The sequence below is a fragment of the Camelina sativa genome, chromosome 19, assembly GCF_000633955.1.
Source record: "Camelina sativa cultivar DH55 chromosome 19, Cs, whole genome shotgun sequence".
NCBI classification, from domain to species: domain Eukaryota; kingdom Viridiplantae; phylum Streptophyta; class Magnoliopsida; order Brassicales; family Brassicaceae; genus Camelina; species Camelina sativa.
The window spans coordinates 2,586,224-2,602,861 of record NC_025703.1 but is presented as its reverse complement, the minus strand read 5'-3'; the positions used below and the strand labels follow the sequence as shown (position 1 = coordinate 2,602,861).

The window sequence follows — 16,638 nt, the reverse complement described above, 5'->3', positions numbered from 1 at the left end:
TGTGAGAAGCGACCGCATGATCCTCGGCTCCCATAGATGCTATAAATTGCTAATGGTATCACGCTTACAAATCATCGGAACTGACCGTTTACGAGACCAATAATTTTGCCGCCGCCTTGCTTTAGAACAATAATTATTGTCTATGTATTGGTATGCGAAAAATCACATCCAACATATAGGAGAAATATGTACATCAGACAAGGATCCGTATGTATGTGTATCTTTCTCAAATTTTATCTACTAAATATATTAATATATTTTGCGTTCTATTAATTGTATATGTCTAGCATTGAGAATAACTGACCATATACAGTATGTACAAATGATAAATAGATGCTTCTTGAACGTCACCTTAAACTGGGTTATTGGGATATTAAAGTTGATGTTCGCAGTATAAACAGTTTATAAATTTGGTATATTGATCACATAACTTCAGGGCAATATAGAATCTTAGTTAGTTTTAAGTTTGGTTTGCGTTAGTTAAAAGCATATTTCGTGTTTGTGCAAGGCTTTTCTTTTCTTTTTGTCAACGTGTTTGTGTAAATTTGAAGTGTGTACTGTGTACATATTGTGTTTTGACAAATATATTAAATTGGTGTGACTATCTAGCTATATACATACATACATATACATCAATACATGTGTCTACGTACGCTACCCATGAATGAAGTTCGTGCGAGACATTTATACACTCGTCCAAAATCAATATACACAAATTCGATTATCCCTTCCACATACGATTTCGACAGAAAACGAAACATATTTTAAAATTATTGTTCAGTACCAGATATATAGAAAGAAGAAAACTGCCATATAGATATAGTAGTATCTGACAAAACCTTTAAATCAGTTTGTTGACATATTGATGTAATGTGCACATAGAGCACCGCTTCAAATCAAGGTAGTCAATGTCTTATAGGACTCATGAACCTATATATGACCTATTTTATCTCGGCCTGAATATACGTCTACATGTGTTAACTTTTGTGTTTGTTCAAACAAAAAAAAAAAGTGTTAACTTTTCTGTTTATTGAGATTATTTGCTATTGTTTTGTGGGTCTTCTTGTAAATTTGTTAACACTTAACAGTTGACACAGTGTATAAACACCAAAAACAAAATATCGCTTTACGACTTGTGGAAAAATCAAAAATCAAATGATATACCACTTTCCCATACTTCAAACAAAACACTGACCCACCCCCAAAATATAACAGTAAGTCAGTAACCCACATGTTTTCTTATTTGTTTTTTTTTTTTAGATAGATGTTTTCACGTGTCCGTCTAATTAACAAGAAGACTTGTAACTTTTTTGTTCTAAAACCGGTTTAGCCTAGAAAATTTTGAATGCTAAATGTCTGTCCGAAGTCGGCTTTAAGCCTCGAAGTTGTTTAGAGCAGGTCCGAGTTTCAGTCCCAGATGATAAGTTATGCAAGAAAAAAAAGTTAATGGCAGAAACAAAAATTATAGCATAATTACGGCCCGCCTAAAGCATATGTAGAACTGCCACGAGGCATTCACTGGTTTTTGACGCCACGTTCCTTACACTAGCCCTAATAAATTATACTTATACGTAATTTGTTTTATACGTTTGTAACATAATTTGATGCATATATATTGTAAAGGTTTACAAAGTTAAGTGTGTGCGTATATATAACATAAAAACAAGACCGCGAAAGAATTAATCGAAAAAGACAAGAGGGATTGAGGTGTCAAATATGTGGGTATGACCACACATCGAGAGGAGTACTGTATATATGACCACACATCTGGGATTTGTAATACTATAATAGCAATGAACCACATTTAGTTATAGTATTCTTTTTTGTCAACACACTTTGTCATATATTTACTTGCTCGACGACTATACAATGACCCACACTTCTTATAGTATTCCTTTTTGTCGATGTCAAAACACTCTTTCTTATTTACTTTCTCGACTAACTTACTAACGACTTAACAATGACCCATAGACCAAAGTTCTTAGTATATATTATTCTTGTTTTTTTCCAATACACTTTTTTTGTTTTTTTTTTCTTACTTAATACACTTTTTTGTTTTTTTTTCCTTACTTACTTTCTAACTATAGTTATAAGTTATAACTTATAATTACTTCTCAGTTCTCAAGGAAATCTTTCATAATATAATTTTTAATATAGTGTATACGGTAGAAATATGTAGTCGCCGCTGTCACCTTGTATGTTATTACTCTTTTTTCTTTTCAATCCATATATGCTATTTGTTGAATAAATACGAACTAGGAATATAGATTGAATATATGATTATATCTTCTTACAATAAATATTACAACTAACTTACAATATTACCCAACTGTACGAATCAATTTTAACAACGAATTACCTTTTAAATGTCATTGACAAAAATAAAATACATTTGAAATACAAAATATCATTCCCTATGAGGAAAGAAAAACATTTTATTTCCTGTTAAAGGAAAAAAGACAATGTAAAAACCATCTTACAAGGAGGAATAAAAATTATCTTCTAAAAAAAAAACGCATATTAATAGCATGTCACACAAGTTACAATACTTCAATTTCTTAAAACTGGGATGCAATTTATGAAACCAAGTGAAAAAGAATAAAATCTCTACTAATTAAACTTCTTCTTTTTTTTTTTTTTTGTTAAAGACTAATTAAACTTCTACAATACAGGAATTACATGAAGATTTGTGGTTATTGCAATGCTGAACAACGAGCACTTGTGTAGCGTCAAAGAAAAAAAGAAGATACTTAACAAAAAAGATGATTGATATGATGGGTTCGGTAGCTTAATGTCCAATGGATATAACCAGTATTATCCTAAAGATCAAAATTTTGACAATACAAAATAGGTTCAAGAAGGAGCTGGCTTGTAGACATTAATTAGGCAAAAAAACTTTATCGCTAATTGGAGTTGTCAGTGTATCAGAAGAAATTTAAATATATTATATATAATCAACCATATATTTTGTATTACAAGTTCTATTACAACAATAATTTATATTTTATAGTCTATAAAAAAGTTAGAATAATATGTAAACAAACATACAAGTATCCCTTATAAGCTGTGTTAACTACGAAAATAAAACGTCTTTTTTCACGTCAAGAAAGGCCATAAACTATACTATTTAACAATTACACTCAGTTGTAATCAGACTTTCCAAGTAATATTTATTTATTTTTTAATTATTATATACAAAATTTTGGTATTTTTTTTTCTCCAGAAAACTAATTACTGAACGGGATTAAAGAACAAACAATAACTACGTACAAACCATGTAACAACGCCATATCGAATTAGGATATAATATATTACAAAACATTTCAAGGAACTTTAATGATGACTGTGTATATATAACAAAATAATATACGTCTCAAAATTCCAATATTTAGATGTAAAATATTTCTTCTTAGATTAGATTGATGCCAAAACTAGAAAAAAGTATAAAATTAATGGTTAATTATCACTAGTGCATGCTACTTAGTACTTATCTAGTAAAACATATGTATAGTGCATACAGTAGTGTAAATGAACACATTAAACTGCAATAGGGAGTATTAATTAAACTTAGATATACGATTTTAAATCACTAATCCGATGGCAAAGAAAATATCAGTATAAGTGAATAAAAAAAAAGTGAACGTACGACTACTAAATAATACTAGTAAAGTAGTAGTATATCAAAACAACAGAGATTAGTTTTCGACTTGCTTTTGACAGCTCGGTAATCGAAAATCAAAATTCAAAACAAAAGAAAGAAAAAAAAAAGTTGCAGAAAAGGTGAGTGAAGACAAAAAGAGAACTTCTTCCAGCTTAAACCCTAAAATCTGAACCCATGGCTTTGGTTTCTGCCGCTGAGCTTTAAAACCCTAGCTAGCTAGAAAAGTTTAAACCTTTTTTCTTCTTTGCTCATTTCTTTGGTTCTTAAGGCACATTGTCAAGAAGATTGGAAGAAATCTGAGAATATTTCAGTGAGTCGTCATCGATTTTGCTCAGCCAAGAAAAGTTTGCTTTTTTTTTTTTTTCGTTTTCTTAGGTCTCTCTATACAAAAAAATGTCCAGTTTTTAAAGAGATTTTGATTTGTTTCTATATTGTTTGTGTCTTTGATTCTTACATACAGAGTTATGGAGAGAAGAAACATTGAAGCAAAGATTGGAGCTGGAGCTCGCCCAAGACACAGAGGGGAAGGTGGAGGAAGAGGAAGAGTTCCAAATCCAGCAAATAACCCTCAACAACATGGAGGTGCAGAACCTAGGAGAAGACAAGGGCAGCAACGTCAACAAGAAGAAGAAGAAGAAGATTTAGGGGTATATATGAATGTTTTAATCATGTTTAAGCACATAAGTTATATACGTATATCATTAATGGATAAAATATACATAATTTTATGCTTTATTTAATTAACTTTTAATGAGCTTTTTGTTTTTTTAGGAATTTGGTGACAAGAGTGAGATACTCAAAGATTGGAGAGCTGTTGCGTTTATAATTGGACCAGTATTAAACCAAAAAACTGGTACGGTATATATTTTCCCTCCAGTGAGATCAAAATCAGGTTTATTAATACTTGTGATTGATTGACACGTACGTACGTCCTCTTTTCTTATGATTAATTTCGTTTCCATTTTGATTACATAGCCATTTGTTGGGCTATTGTAATAGCTCGATTACTGGAAGCGGCTTACAACATACTGAACGGCGGAAAATCGTTCATTGAGGTTTCAATCAATGATTTGGTGAAGAAGATTGATTAAAAAGGGCACAAATGATATGGAAATAGGATCATTTAAGAAATGTTTCAAACTGATTAAGATGGATGGCATAGCTATAAGAAATCCCCAACTTCTGTGGTATATATTCAATTCTGTTATTGCATTACATATATATATATATATATATATATTAGCTAGTCTATAATATATATACCTTTTGTTTGATTTGATGATTTTTTTTTTCTTTCTCTAATATCATTTTGCAGCAAAATGATGAATTAGCGCAAAAAATATATTGGGGATTTGAATCAGAGGAGAAAGCCGATATGACTTTTATTTCAACAAAGCTAAACCGTTCTCCCGTTGGAATCATTATTGATATAGATGCTGAGTTTGACGCACTTCGCAAGATTGATCTCGATCAGAATAAACTTGAAAAGTTTTTAGAAATATTTAAATATTTGTCATCGTGATTTGTTTTAAAATTCTCTCTTTGATTTAGGGAATTTATAAAGTGAGGCGAGTACAACCCGACACCAATGGTAAGGTACAAAGGCATGCGATGTTGATCACCGGCCATGGACGCACCCCAAATGGACGACATTTCCTAATAGTTCAGAATTCTTGGGACAAAACATGGGGTGTCAACGGCTATGGTAGGATTGCCATTGAAAATGATATAAGATGTTTAGTGTTTTATCCTGTAATCTAGGTATGCATGCAACTCTCTAACTTTGTTTTGGAACATCATACAAATTTGTTTAGTCCTTGTGCACTGTAAATTTGATCTACATAAAGACTCAACTTTCAATATAATATTTGTCAATGATTCAGGTTGAGGGGACAAAAAGCAAGCAACGTCACCATATATGGATTTGCATTTAGGTTAAGTTTAATGAATATGGATTTGATTTGAGGTTAAGTTTATTCAAAATCAAATCGTATACTTTTGGCAGGACACTGAAAAAGTGAAAAGCTATTGGCTCCACCTCTAGGTCGATTTCTCTTCTTTTTGCCTCGGAAGATACTTAAAACCTAATATGCTATTACCACTTGTAATCTTATTATTTAAATCCGTGAAGCTACAAACTAACCTCTCTGATGAGAGTCTCAACGTTACAAACACCTTCGATTAGCTTAAGCTTGGGCATCTTGGCCTTGCCAACCCTTTGGCTCATGTGTAAAGAACTGGCTGGAATTGTGCAATTTATACTATTTTCTACTGGAAAAATAATAGTATTCACGCCATTTTCATAAACATCAGTGTTTCTTCAAATCCGATTAAAGTAGCAAATTTATCCCACTCTTACCCTAAACTGGGTTTAACCGTTTAAGACAAATTCATAATTTAATACATTAAAAGTTTAAGGCAAATTTAATAATACATAGGTTTCTCCTCTCCACGATTATATTCCTTGTTCATCACAAACTCATAACCTCGGTAGCAACATCAATCTGCGATTCAGAAATCAAAACAAATCAAACTCTATAAAACTCAAGCTATATCGATATCTAACCTAGGCGCAGAAAACATGAATTAGTCAGGCTTTACAATGATAATTCCATTATATATATTACCATTCGATTTTGTACTTGGCCTGCAAAAGATGGCATGAGCTTTCCTTTGCGTAAACTTCCTCTCTGTCTTAGCTTGATACTCCACAAGATTTCCACCTGGAACCTCTCTTGCCATGAAAGTTATGTATGACTTGAATCCGCCCACTTTGGACAGATTAGCCCTCACAATATATTCACATGTCACAGTGGATCCCTAGGCAACCAAAAATAAATTGTCCATCAAATATTGGCAAGTTGTACGTATCACATAAAGTCAAAGATAATAATCGTAATGATTAACCAACCTTGGTACTGTTGTATCTTTCCAGAGCCAAATCTACCATGTTTTGCATGAACTCACGGCCTGTAACTTCATAAGGCACGACATTCTTATCAAGATCAACAGGAGAGAAATAGAGCATTCTCCCAGAGTAGCATTCTCCATCCACGTAGAAACCCTGATGAGCATAATCATAAATTTTGAAACTTTAGAAAGAACACATGAAATGAAATCAATCAAAGAAATCTAAACTGATTAATGTCAAAAAGTAATTAAAAAAAATACCTTGCTCTTCCTCATCAGATGTCTATATAGGCGCATTTTTTCAACTTCATCATCGGAAGGAATATTCACCCTTGGGAGTTTGTATTCGGGTTGGTCGTCAAAACTATCCACATCCCATTCTTGGCCACTTCCACGGCTAGATGCGTCACTATCCACATCATCACTTGAAGTATCCGTGTAGACAAAATCATCATCCGTGGGATCTTCACAAACCAGGGAAAAATTATAACAGTTATAACTACAAATATATAGAGAAAGAAAGACATGAACGAGTCTGATGCAAGTCTAGCACACAAAAGTTTCCAGAAACTTCCGTGTGGGTTGTAAACTATATATACAGCCTAAACACACAAACTTTACATAAGCACAAGAGACGAAATGAAGCCTTAAGGGTAACATCACATCACACCAAGATCCTAGACATAAGGCTATAGGATTAAGAGAAAATGGAGTACCTTTGAGTTTTGGAGCTGGCCTGCAAAAGATGACATGAGGTTTCTTTTGCCATACCCTCTTCTCAGTCTTAGCTTGATACTCGACCAGATCACCATCTGGAAACTCTCTAGCCATGAAAGTAATGTAAGATTTGACTCCGGCAACCAGGGCGACTATGGCCCTCACAATATATTCACAAGTCACAGTAGATCCCTACCAGAAAAGAAAGAATACTTAATTCGATCAGTTTTAATTAGGCAAAAATGTGAATCAAACAAAGTCATCATGAGTGGTACCAAATTAATTAACTAACCTTGATTCTGTTGTATCTTTCTAGAGACAAATCCACCATGTTCTGCATGAACTCCCGGCCTGTAAGCCCAGTATTCCTAAATGGTTTATCCAGATAAATTGGACCGAGTGGCCGGTACGCCACATTCCCAGGGTCGTTTTCTCTATCCACCTCGAAACCCTGATGAACAATTACAACTCATTGTTACTATCAAAGGACCAATTTTTTCATCCAAAAGAAACAAATAAATCAAACCTTGCATAGTTAAATTGATGAAATATAATCAAAAGTTGAAACAATACCTTGCTGCGGTACATCTGAGATCTATATCGATGCATCTTTTGACCTAACTCATCGTTGGGATCCAGATTCCTTTTGGGTCTGTAATCGAATCCATCGTCGAAGCTATCAACGTCCCATTCTTGGCCCTCCTCGCGGCTAGACACATCGCTTGCCTCCCCATCACCATCACCACCACCACCTTCTTCTTCTTCGTACTCCATCATGTCATCATCATCATCTACGAAATCATCCAGCGGGGACTGCGGTGAGCCACCATCATCCTCCGCCTTGCGCTTCTTCGAACCGGTAGATCGAATCTCCTCAGAGAGCTCCATCGGATTCGCCTTCCAGTTTTCTTCGGTGCTGATTGATTGAGGATCCATTGTTTCAGTAAACCCTAGAACAATTTCACAGCTTCAGCTAACCAGAGTGTGACATGTTTGGGATCCTTGTAATAACAATTTAAATAATTTGGGGTGATATAAAATAAAATCCCCACAAAACCATTTAGTTACATCACTTTTTACCGTTTTGCCATCAGATATTTTCCTTATACAACTTGGGTGTGTGAACGAACTAGACGCCACTTTTAACGAGACTAAAAAAGTAAAAACTCGACTTGGGAATTAGAAAAAAAAAAAAAAGTAACTCTAAAATCCCGTGTGTAAAACTAATAAATGTGCTTTACATATTTTTAATGGGATTTTTCCATTAAAAACCATTAACTATTTTATAATTTCTATATTAAATTATAGTATAAATTTTTGGGTCACTTTTTTTATTTATAAAAAATTGTCAGAATTTAGGGGATTCTTGTTTATGTTATATAGGTTTGGTAGACCCTTGGCCTACTCTAATGTTAACGTGTGCTTTCAAGCCTGTCATCACCCCCTTGGTTCAGTCACATCAGACCCATTAAATTAAGGGAATTGTCGAGATCAACAGGTTCATGTGTAAAGGACCGGTGATTTTGTATTGCAATCGTAAGACAATAATATCATTTTATATCATTTTTTTACTGGAAGCATTCACACCATTTCTCGATTCTAAAGGACCGACTATAGTCTATACTCTATAGTAGCAAATTTATGATTTTATCCCATTAATAGTACACCATTTGATTTTGGACTTGGCCTGCAAAAGATGGCATGAGCTTTCCTTTGCGAAAACTTCTTCTCTGTCTTAGCTTGATACTCCACAAGATCTTCACCCGGAACCTCTCTAGCCATGAAAGTAATGTATGACTTGTATCCACCCACTTTAGTCAGATTAGCCCTTACAACAAATTCACATGTCACACTGGATCCCTACGCATCCAAAAATAAAAAAAAATCGTCGGTCAAATATTGGCAAGTTGTATCACATGAAGTCTTCTAATTAAGATGATAAAGGTATTAATTAACCAACCTTAATTTCGTTGTATCTTTCCAGAGCCAAATCCACCATGTTTTGCATGTACTCACGGCCAGTAATCCCATTAGGCGTTACGTTTTCATTAAGATCAACGGGAGAGAAGTAGCGCATTCTCCCAGAGTAGCATTCTCCATCCACGTAGAAACCCTGAGCTCAATCACATATTTACAAAAATTTAGAAAGAACACATGAAATTGATATCAACCAAACAAATCTACACTAATAAATGTCAAGTAGCATATACAAAATACCTTGCTCTTTCTCATGAGAGGTCTACAGTAAAACTTCTATAAATTAATAAGGTCGGGGACCATGAAATTTTATTAATTTATCGATAAATTAATTTTTTATTAATTTAAGAAGACATTTTTTCATTTTCATAATTTTGAAAATTTTCTATTACAACATAAAATACTTTTGTTATCATTTATATTTATTAAAGAAGTTTCTTAATTTATAATATTGGTTATCATAATAGGATGAATTTCAATTGTTTTACTAAATTATCAAAGTAAAAATGATAAAAGTTAGAAATTTAGAGTTTAGAAGAAATTGTTACTACTATCCTTTATGGTAATGATGAAGTCGATGAAGATATTGCGGTACCTTTAGAACCAGTTATTAAATAAGCAATTATCGCGTCTAGACTCTCCATAATTTTTGGATGCGATTGAGAAAACAACAATGAAAAAGATTAGAGATGAGTTCCAACAAAAATGCAAATTCAAGAATAGACAAACAACAATAAAGTCATATTTCACAAGATTTTCTTAGATACATATGTATATATATATATTTAGTTTATTTGATTATTAATTTATGATATTGATGGGACCATATTTTTACATAGGATTTTTCTAAAAAAATTATTATCTTATTATTTTATCGAAATGTATTATTTTTTACACTCGCCCAAAGAAAAATTTATTAATTTAAAGAATATTAATTTATAGAGGTTGTACTGTATATAGATGCATTTTCTCAACTTCATCATGGGAAGGAATATGCACCCTTGGGAGTTTGTAATCAGGTTGGTCGTCTAAACTATCCACGTCCCACTCTTGGCCACTTCCACGGCTGGACGCGTCACTATCCACATCATCACTTGAAGTATCCGTGTAGACAAAATCATCATCCGTGGGATCTTCACAAACCAGAAAGAAATATAAATCGTATGTTTACAAATCCTCAGAAAAAGATGGGACATCAATGAGCAGAGAGAAGAAACATAAAGAAGGGGGAGACTAGTAATAGTTCCACATGGGTCTGCATGTTCAATCTGTTGTGTAAGATATAGTTCTAATCTAGTAACTGTCATCTTTGTTCAAAAAAAAAAAAAAAAGAAAAAATCTAGTAACTGTCATTATTCAAAATCACAGAAACAGGTATGATGCAAGTCTAACACAAAACATTCGAACAAACTTGCGTGTGGGTTCTAAACTATATATCCAACACGAACTTTATATAAGCATAAGACGACATGACATGGCATAAGGCTAGGCTTTAGAGAAAATGGAGAGACTACCTTTGGGTTTTGGAGCTGGCCTGCAAAATATGACATGAGTTTTCCTTTGATATATCCTCTTCTCTGTCTTAGCTTGATACTCCACAAGATCTCCACCGGGAATCTCTCTAGCCATGAAAGTAATGTACGATTTGAGTCCGGACACTTCAGAAACTACAACTTTCACAATATACTCACAAGTCACAGTACATCCCTACCAGAAAAAAATAATACTTAATTTCGATCAGTTTTAGGAATGGTGAATCAATGCATGAGTGTACTATTCTAACCAACCTTGACAGTGTTGTATCTTTCCAGAGCCAAATCTACCATGGTCTGCATGAACTCCCGGGCTGTATGCTGACACTGACAGCCCAAATATGTGAATGGTTTATCAAGATCAATGGGAACGAGTGGTCGGTAGACAATATTCCCAGGGTAGTTTGCTCCATCCACATCGAAACCCTGATGAAGAAGAAGACAACATTATATTGTAACTATCCAAAAAGGACCAATTTTTTCATCCAGATTTTTATAATAACTAATAATAACTAACATTTTTTTCATCCAAATACCTTGCTCCGGTACATCTGAGATCTATATCGATGCATTTTTTGACCTAACTCATCGTTTGGATCAAGGTTCCTTTTGGGTCTGTAATCGAAACTATCAACGTCCCATTCTTGGCCCTCCTCACGGCTAGACACGTCGCTAGCCTCCCCATCAACCACCACCTTTTTCTTCGTCGTACTCCACCATGTCATCATCATCATCTTCGAAAGCATCCAGCGGGGACTGCAGTGAGCCACCATCATCCTCCGCCTTGCGCTTCCTCGAACCAGTAGATCGAATCTCCTCAGAGAGCTCCATCGGATTCGCCTTCCAATTTTCTTCCACGCTGATTGATTGAGGATCCATTGTTTCAGTAAACCCTAGATCGATCGATCGATCGATCATGTACATGAACCACCAATTCACAGCTTCAGCTAACCAGAATCTGACATGTTTGGGATCGTTGTAATAATAATTTAAATAATTCCCATAAAACCATTTAGTTACTGACTTATTACCATTTTACCATCAGATATTTTCCTTCCTTATACAACTTGGGCGTGTGAACGAACTAGAAGAAATGTGCTTTACACTTTTAACGAGATATTATTTTCCTTACAACTTTGGGTGAGTTTTTTAATTTATTTTAAAAATGTCAGAATTTAGGGGATTCTGGAATATGGTATGATAGGTTTGATAGACCCTTCCGGTGTTTTTGTATTGCAATTGTAATACAACGATACTAGCATTTATCTAAAACATCTTTTACTGGACTAATAATAACAGCATTCACACCATTCCGACTATAGTAGCAAATTTATTATAGTACACCATTTGATTTTGGACTTGGCCTGCAAAAGATGGCATGAGCTTTCCTTTGAGTAACCTTCCTCTCTGTCTTAGCTTGATACTCCACAAGATCTCCACCCGGAACCTCTCTAGCCATGAAAGTTATATATGATTTCATTCCGCCCACTTTAGTCATATTAGCCCTCACAATATATTCACATGTAACAGTTGATCCCTATGCAACCAAAATCAAAATATATATCAGCAAGTTGTATCACATAAAAGTCAAAGATGATAATCGTATTAATTAACCAACCTTGATACTGTTGTAACTTTCCAGAGCCAAATCTACCATGTTTTGCATGTATTTACGGCCTGTAACCTCATAAGGCACGATGTTCTTATCAAGATCAACAGGAGAGAAATAAAGCATTCTCCCAGAATAGCATTCTCCCAGAATAGCATTCTCCATCCACGTAGAAACCCTGATTAGCACAATCATAACATTGAAACTTTTTAAAGGAACACGTTTCAACATCTAATATAACAAATTTGCTAGCTACTTCTTGCACTTAAGAGTCACCACATATCTGATTTCAAAGTTATTCTATCATTCACACTGATTGATTTGATTCATGAAATTAAACCAGTCAAAGAGATCTAAATTTAAAACAATGTTAAGTAGCATATGGAAAATACCTTGCTCTTTCTCATCTGAGGTCTATATAGGCGCATTTTTTCAACTTCATCATCGGAAGGAATATTCACCTTTGGGAGTTTGTATTCGGGTTGGTCGTCTAAACTATCCACGTCCCACTCTTGGCCACTATCACGGCTGGATGCGTCACTATCCACATCATCACTTGAAGTATCCGTGTAGACAAAATCATCATCCGTGGGATCTTCAAAAACCACGGAAAAAAATATAACAGTTATAACTACAAATATTTAGAGAATGAAAGAGATGAACGAGTCTGATGCAAGTTTAGCACACGTTGTAAACTATATATACAACTTAAAACACAAACTTTACATAAGCATAAAAGACGAAACGATGCCTTAAGGCTAACATCACATCACACCAAGATCTAGACATAAGGCTAGGAGGCTTTACAGAAAACAGAATACCTTTGGGTTTTGGGGCTTGCCTGCAAAAGATGACATGAGGTTTCCTTTGCCATACCCTCTTCTCAGTCTTAGCTTCATAATCGACCAGATCTCCATCCGGAGACTCTCTAGCCATGAAAGTAATTAAGATTTGACTCCGGACGCCAGGGAAACTATAGCCCTCACAATATATTCACAAGTCACAGTAGATCCCTACCAGAAAAGAAAGAATACTTAATTCCATCAGTTTTAATTAGGCAAATGTGAATCAAACAAAGTCTAAGAAGATGCATGATTCTAACCAACCTTGACATTGTTGTACCTTTCCAGAGCCAAATCCACCATGTTCTGCATGAAGCCTGTAAGCCCAGTATTCCTAAATGGTTCATCAAGATAAATTGGATAGAGTTGTCGGTAGATCACGCTAGTCCCAGGGTAGTTTCTCGACCCACTTCGAAACCCTGAACAGTACCAACAATCAAATTTTGTAACTACTAAAGGAGTGAAGGACCAAAACAGAATTTAGCAAATCGGAGCTGATGATTAAATTCACCAAGAAGCCTAAATCAAAATTAGTGTAAGCAGAATAAGCAAACCAAATTACCTTGCTACGGTACATCTGAGATCTATATCGATGCATCTTTTGACCTATCTCATCGTTGGGGTCAAGGTTCCTTTTGGGTCTGTAATCGAATCCATCGTCGAAACTATCAACGTCCCATTCTTGGCCCTCCTCTCGGCTAGACACGTCGCTCTCCTCCCCATCACCGCATTGTTCTTCGTCGGACGAATCCTCGGGTGCCTTGCGCTTTCTCGGAGGAGCCGTAGATTGAATTTCCTCACAGATCTCCATAGGCTTCGTCATCGAATTTTTTTCCCCGCGCTGACAGATTTGAGTAAACCCTAGATCAAGAGAACCTTTNATTTTTTTTTTTTTTTTTTTTTGACCTCCTTTTCTCAATTCTTTTTTTTTTGAGGTTTTCAATAAATTATATAAAGTATTACCCGATCGAATTGGATTGAATAAAGTATTAATGCACGTACGTACGTACTACTACTACTAATTAATTAATCAATTAGCATAACTTTGATTTTGTTTTCCTTAAACCACATGTTAATTATCTCTACCCGCCTTCCGGACTTTAGCTAGTTCATCACAAACACTCACAAGCTTGGTAACAACATTATTACATTAAGCTGAAATTTATCAGATATTGAAAAGAAACCAATATCACCACGAGAGAACTAGGCCATTATTTGGCTTGTTACAAACCAAAATTTACTACTAGGAATCTGAAAATTAAGCAGCTGGAAAATGTGAATATGGATGGGTCAATAGCTCGCGCACACACTCTCAAAATTCAAAAACCAGCAACTTATAAAAATTGATGACTTTGAGACCAATTAATTACTTATGTTTGCATATGGTATGAAACAGCTGTCATGCAAAAATGAACATCACATGTGTTACTAAAGCGATCAGAAACCAAAGTTAGTTGTTAGCTTTTACAATAAATCAAATAGAGAGTAACCTTATAATTTTGGAGTTGGTCTACAAAATATGGCGTGAGCTTTACGTTGCCAGACCTTCTTCTCCGTCTTAGCTTGATATTCCACAAGATCTCCATCGGGAGACTCTCTAGCCATGAAAGTGATGTACAACTTGAATCCGGTCACCCTAGTCAGAATAGCCCTCACAATCGATTCACAAGTCACACTCGATCCCTACCATTACCCCACAAAAAATAATAATTAGTTGATCAAATACAATAGAGGCAAAATTGTGTATCACATGAATAATATATTGAGAATCAACATAAATGAATTACCCAACCTTGATATTGTTGTATTTTTCGAGAGCCAAATCTACCATGTTTTGCACGTATTCACGGCCTGTAATCCTATATCTCCAAAGGGGTTCATCAAGAACAACCTGAGAGAAGTAGTCTGTTATCCCAGAGTAGCTTTCTCCATCCACGTAGAAACCCTGAGCACAATCATAAATTTGAAACTTCCAAATTAGAAACAAGTTCCAATAACTAACTAAATTAACAAAAATTCTGACTCTTAAAAACTTGGCCAAATTAAGAGTCACCATTTATCCAAAATCCATAGTTGACTAGTTGCTGAACAATTCACATTGATGATTAATTCATGCATGAAACTAATCAAAGAAGTAGCTAGAATATATAGCATAAACACCTTGCTCCGGTACATCTGAGGTCTATATAGACGCATTTTTTCAATTTCCTCTTCGGTGAGAACCACCATTTCCGGGGGCTTGAACTCTTCGTCATCCAAACTATCTACATCCCATTCTTGGTCACTTTCGCGGCTGGACCCGTCACTTAACTCACAACCACTGGAAGAATCAGAATCGTCGTCGTCCATTGGCTCCTGTATAACTGCAGAAAAATACGAAAAATTATGTTAACAATGCATATGGATATCATAAGACAAAATCACAAGAATGAAGGAAGAGCAAACTGGTAGTAGTTTTACATGAGTCTGCATGTTCAATTGTTTCTAAGACATAAGTTAAACTCTAGCTATAACATTCCAAAATCACGAAAACAAGTCTACTGTATGCAAGTCATTATCTAGCAAAATAAAAAATTCCAAAACTGAGAAAAAATAAGGTTTGGTAAGAGAGTAGACAGACACACCTTTTGGTGGAGGAGTTGGCCTGCAGAAGATGGCGTGAACATGTGTTTGCCAGCACCTTTTGTCAGCTTTAGCTTGATACTCAACAAGATGTCCATCTGGAGTCTCTCTGGCCATGAAGGTGATGTAGAACTTGTGACCGGCGACAGTACCGACAACAGCCCTGACAATATACTCACAAGTGAGGGTCTTTTGGTTGATTCTGTTGTATCTTTCTAGGACCAAATCAACCAAGTTTTGCATGTAGGCACGCCCTGTTAGACTAGAATTCCAGGGTTCATCAAGAGCAAAGAGATCTCGGAAGGTCATTCTCCCCGGATAGTTTTCTTTATCTACGTCGAAACCCTGAAAAATTGAATTCTATGATATAAAATTTTCTCAACAAAGTAGAGTAGTTGTTAAAAACATACATTGGATTGATACATCTGAAGTCTGTATCGACGCATTTTTCATAGCTTCCTCATCGTTGGGATCAAACTTCTTTTTAGGTTTGTATCCTTCCCCCTCGTCGAAACTATCCACGTCCCATTCTTGGCCTTTCTCACGGCTGGACACGTCATCCTCCTCATCATCGCCACCGTCTTGTTCTTCTTCTTGTTCGTTGTTTTCGCCATCATCGAAAGAAGAATCCAGCGGGGAAGAATCATCTGCCTTGCGCTTCTTTGATTGATTCTTCTCCTCAGAGATCTCCATCATCGAATTATCATCATCATCATCCGCCTTGATCAATTTGGGATCCATTTTTATTTGAGTAATCAAACCCTAGAT

General features: G+C 35.1%; 4 protein-coding genes across 4 annotated transcripts; all 4 read right to left on the bottom strand.

Annotated features, from left to right (window-relative positions):
• LOC104764319 lies at window positions 5,939-8,287 on the bottom strand. The gene is made up of 7 exons (XM_010487829.1): window positions 7,862-8,287; window positions 7,581-7,739; window positions 7,288-7,480; window positions 6,833-7,035; window positions 6,573-6,725; window positions 6,289-6,481; window positions 5,939-6,165 (listed from the first exon to the last, which is right to left on the bottom strand). The coding sequence occupies exons 1-7, from the start codon at window positions 8,222-8,224 to the stop codon at window positions 6,161-6,163; spliced, it is 1,269 nt and encodes a 422-aa protein (XP_010486131.1). The 5' UTR covers window positions 8,225-8,287; the 3' UTR covers window positions 5,939-6,160.
• On the bottom strand, window positions 8,936-14,144 carry LOC104767359. Its single transcript, XM_010491395.1, has 6 exons — window positions 13,811-14,144; window positions 13,513-13,667; window positions 13,228-13,419; window positions 12,799-13,001; window positions 9,249-9,401; window positions 8,936-9,148 (listed from the first exon to the last, which is right to left on the bottom strand). Exons 3-6 carry the CDS (start codon window positions 13,340-13,342, stop codon window positions 8,936-8,938), a joined length of 684 nt encoding a protein of 227 aa, XP_010489697.1. The 5' UTR covers window positions 13,343-13,419; window positions 13,513-13,667; window positions 13,811-14,144.
• LOC104764318 lies at window positions 14,596-16,196 on the bottom strand. The gene is made up of 4 exons (XM_019241104.1): window positions 15,873-16,196; window positions 15,409-15,611; window positions 15,041-15,193; window positions 14,596-14,931 (listed from the first exon to the last, which is right to left on the bottom strand). Exons 1-4 carry the CDS (start codon window positions 16,177-16,179, stop codon window positions 14,740-14,742), a joined length of 855 nt encoding a protein of 284 aa, XP_019096649.1. The 5' UTR covers window positions 16,180-16,196; the 3' UTR covers window positions 14,596-14,739.
• On the bottom strand, window positions 16,199-16,611 carry LOC109130770 (prothymosin alpha-like). The gene is made up of 2 exons (XM_019240786.1): window positions 16,281-16,611; window positions 16,199-16,215 (listed from the first exon to the last, which is right to left on the bottom strand). Exons 1-2 carry the CDS (start codon window positions 16,609-16,611, stop codon window positions 16,199-16,201), a joined length of 348 nt encoding a protein of 115 aa, XP_019096331.1.

Coding starts and splice junctions, on each gene's coding strand:
- LOC104764319 (XM_010487829.1), bottom strand. CDS start 8,224: ATGGATCCTCAATCAATCAGCACCGAAGAAAACTGGAAGGCGAATCCG. Junction 7,740..7,861: donor CTCAGATGTACCGCAGCAAG/GTATTGTTTCAA, acceptor ATTGTTCATCAG/GGTTTCGAGGTGGATAGAGA. Junction 7,036..7,287: donor GCCAGCTCCAAAACTCAAAG/GTACTCCATTTT, acceptor TGGTTTGTGAAG/ATCCCACGGATGATGATTTT.
- LOC104767359 (XM_010491395.1), bottom strand. CDS start 13,342: ATGGCTAGAGAGTCTCCGGATGGAGATCTGGTCGATTATGAAGCTAAG. Junction 13,002..13,227: donor GCAAGCCCCAAAACCCAAAG/GTATTCTGTTTT, acceptor TGGTTTTTGAAG/ATCCCACGGATGATGATTTT. Junction 9,149..9,248: donor AAAGATACAACGAAATTAAG/GTTGGTTAATTA, acceptor TTGGATGCGTAG/GGATCCAGTGTGACATGTGA.
- LOC104764318 (XM_019241104.1), bottom strand. CDS start 16,179: ATGACCTTCCGAGATCTCTTTGCTCTTGATGAACCCTGGAATTCTAGT. Junction 15,194..15,408: donor CTCAGATGTACCGGAGCAAG/GTGTTTATGCTA, acceptor GATTGTGCTCAG/GGTTTCTACGTGGATGGAGA. Junction 14,932..15,040: donor AAAAATACAACAATATCAAG/GTTGGGTAATTC, acceptor GGGTAATGGTAG/GGATCGAGTGTGACTTGTGA.
- LOC109130770 (XM_019240786.1), bottom strand. CDS start 16,611: ATGGATCCCAAATTGATCAAGGCGGATGATGATGATGATAATTCGATG.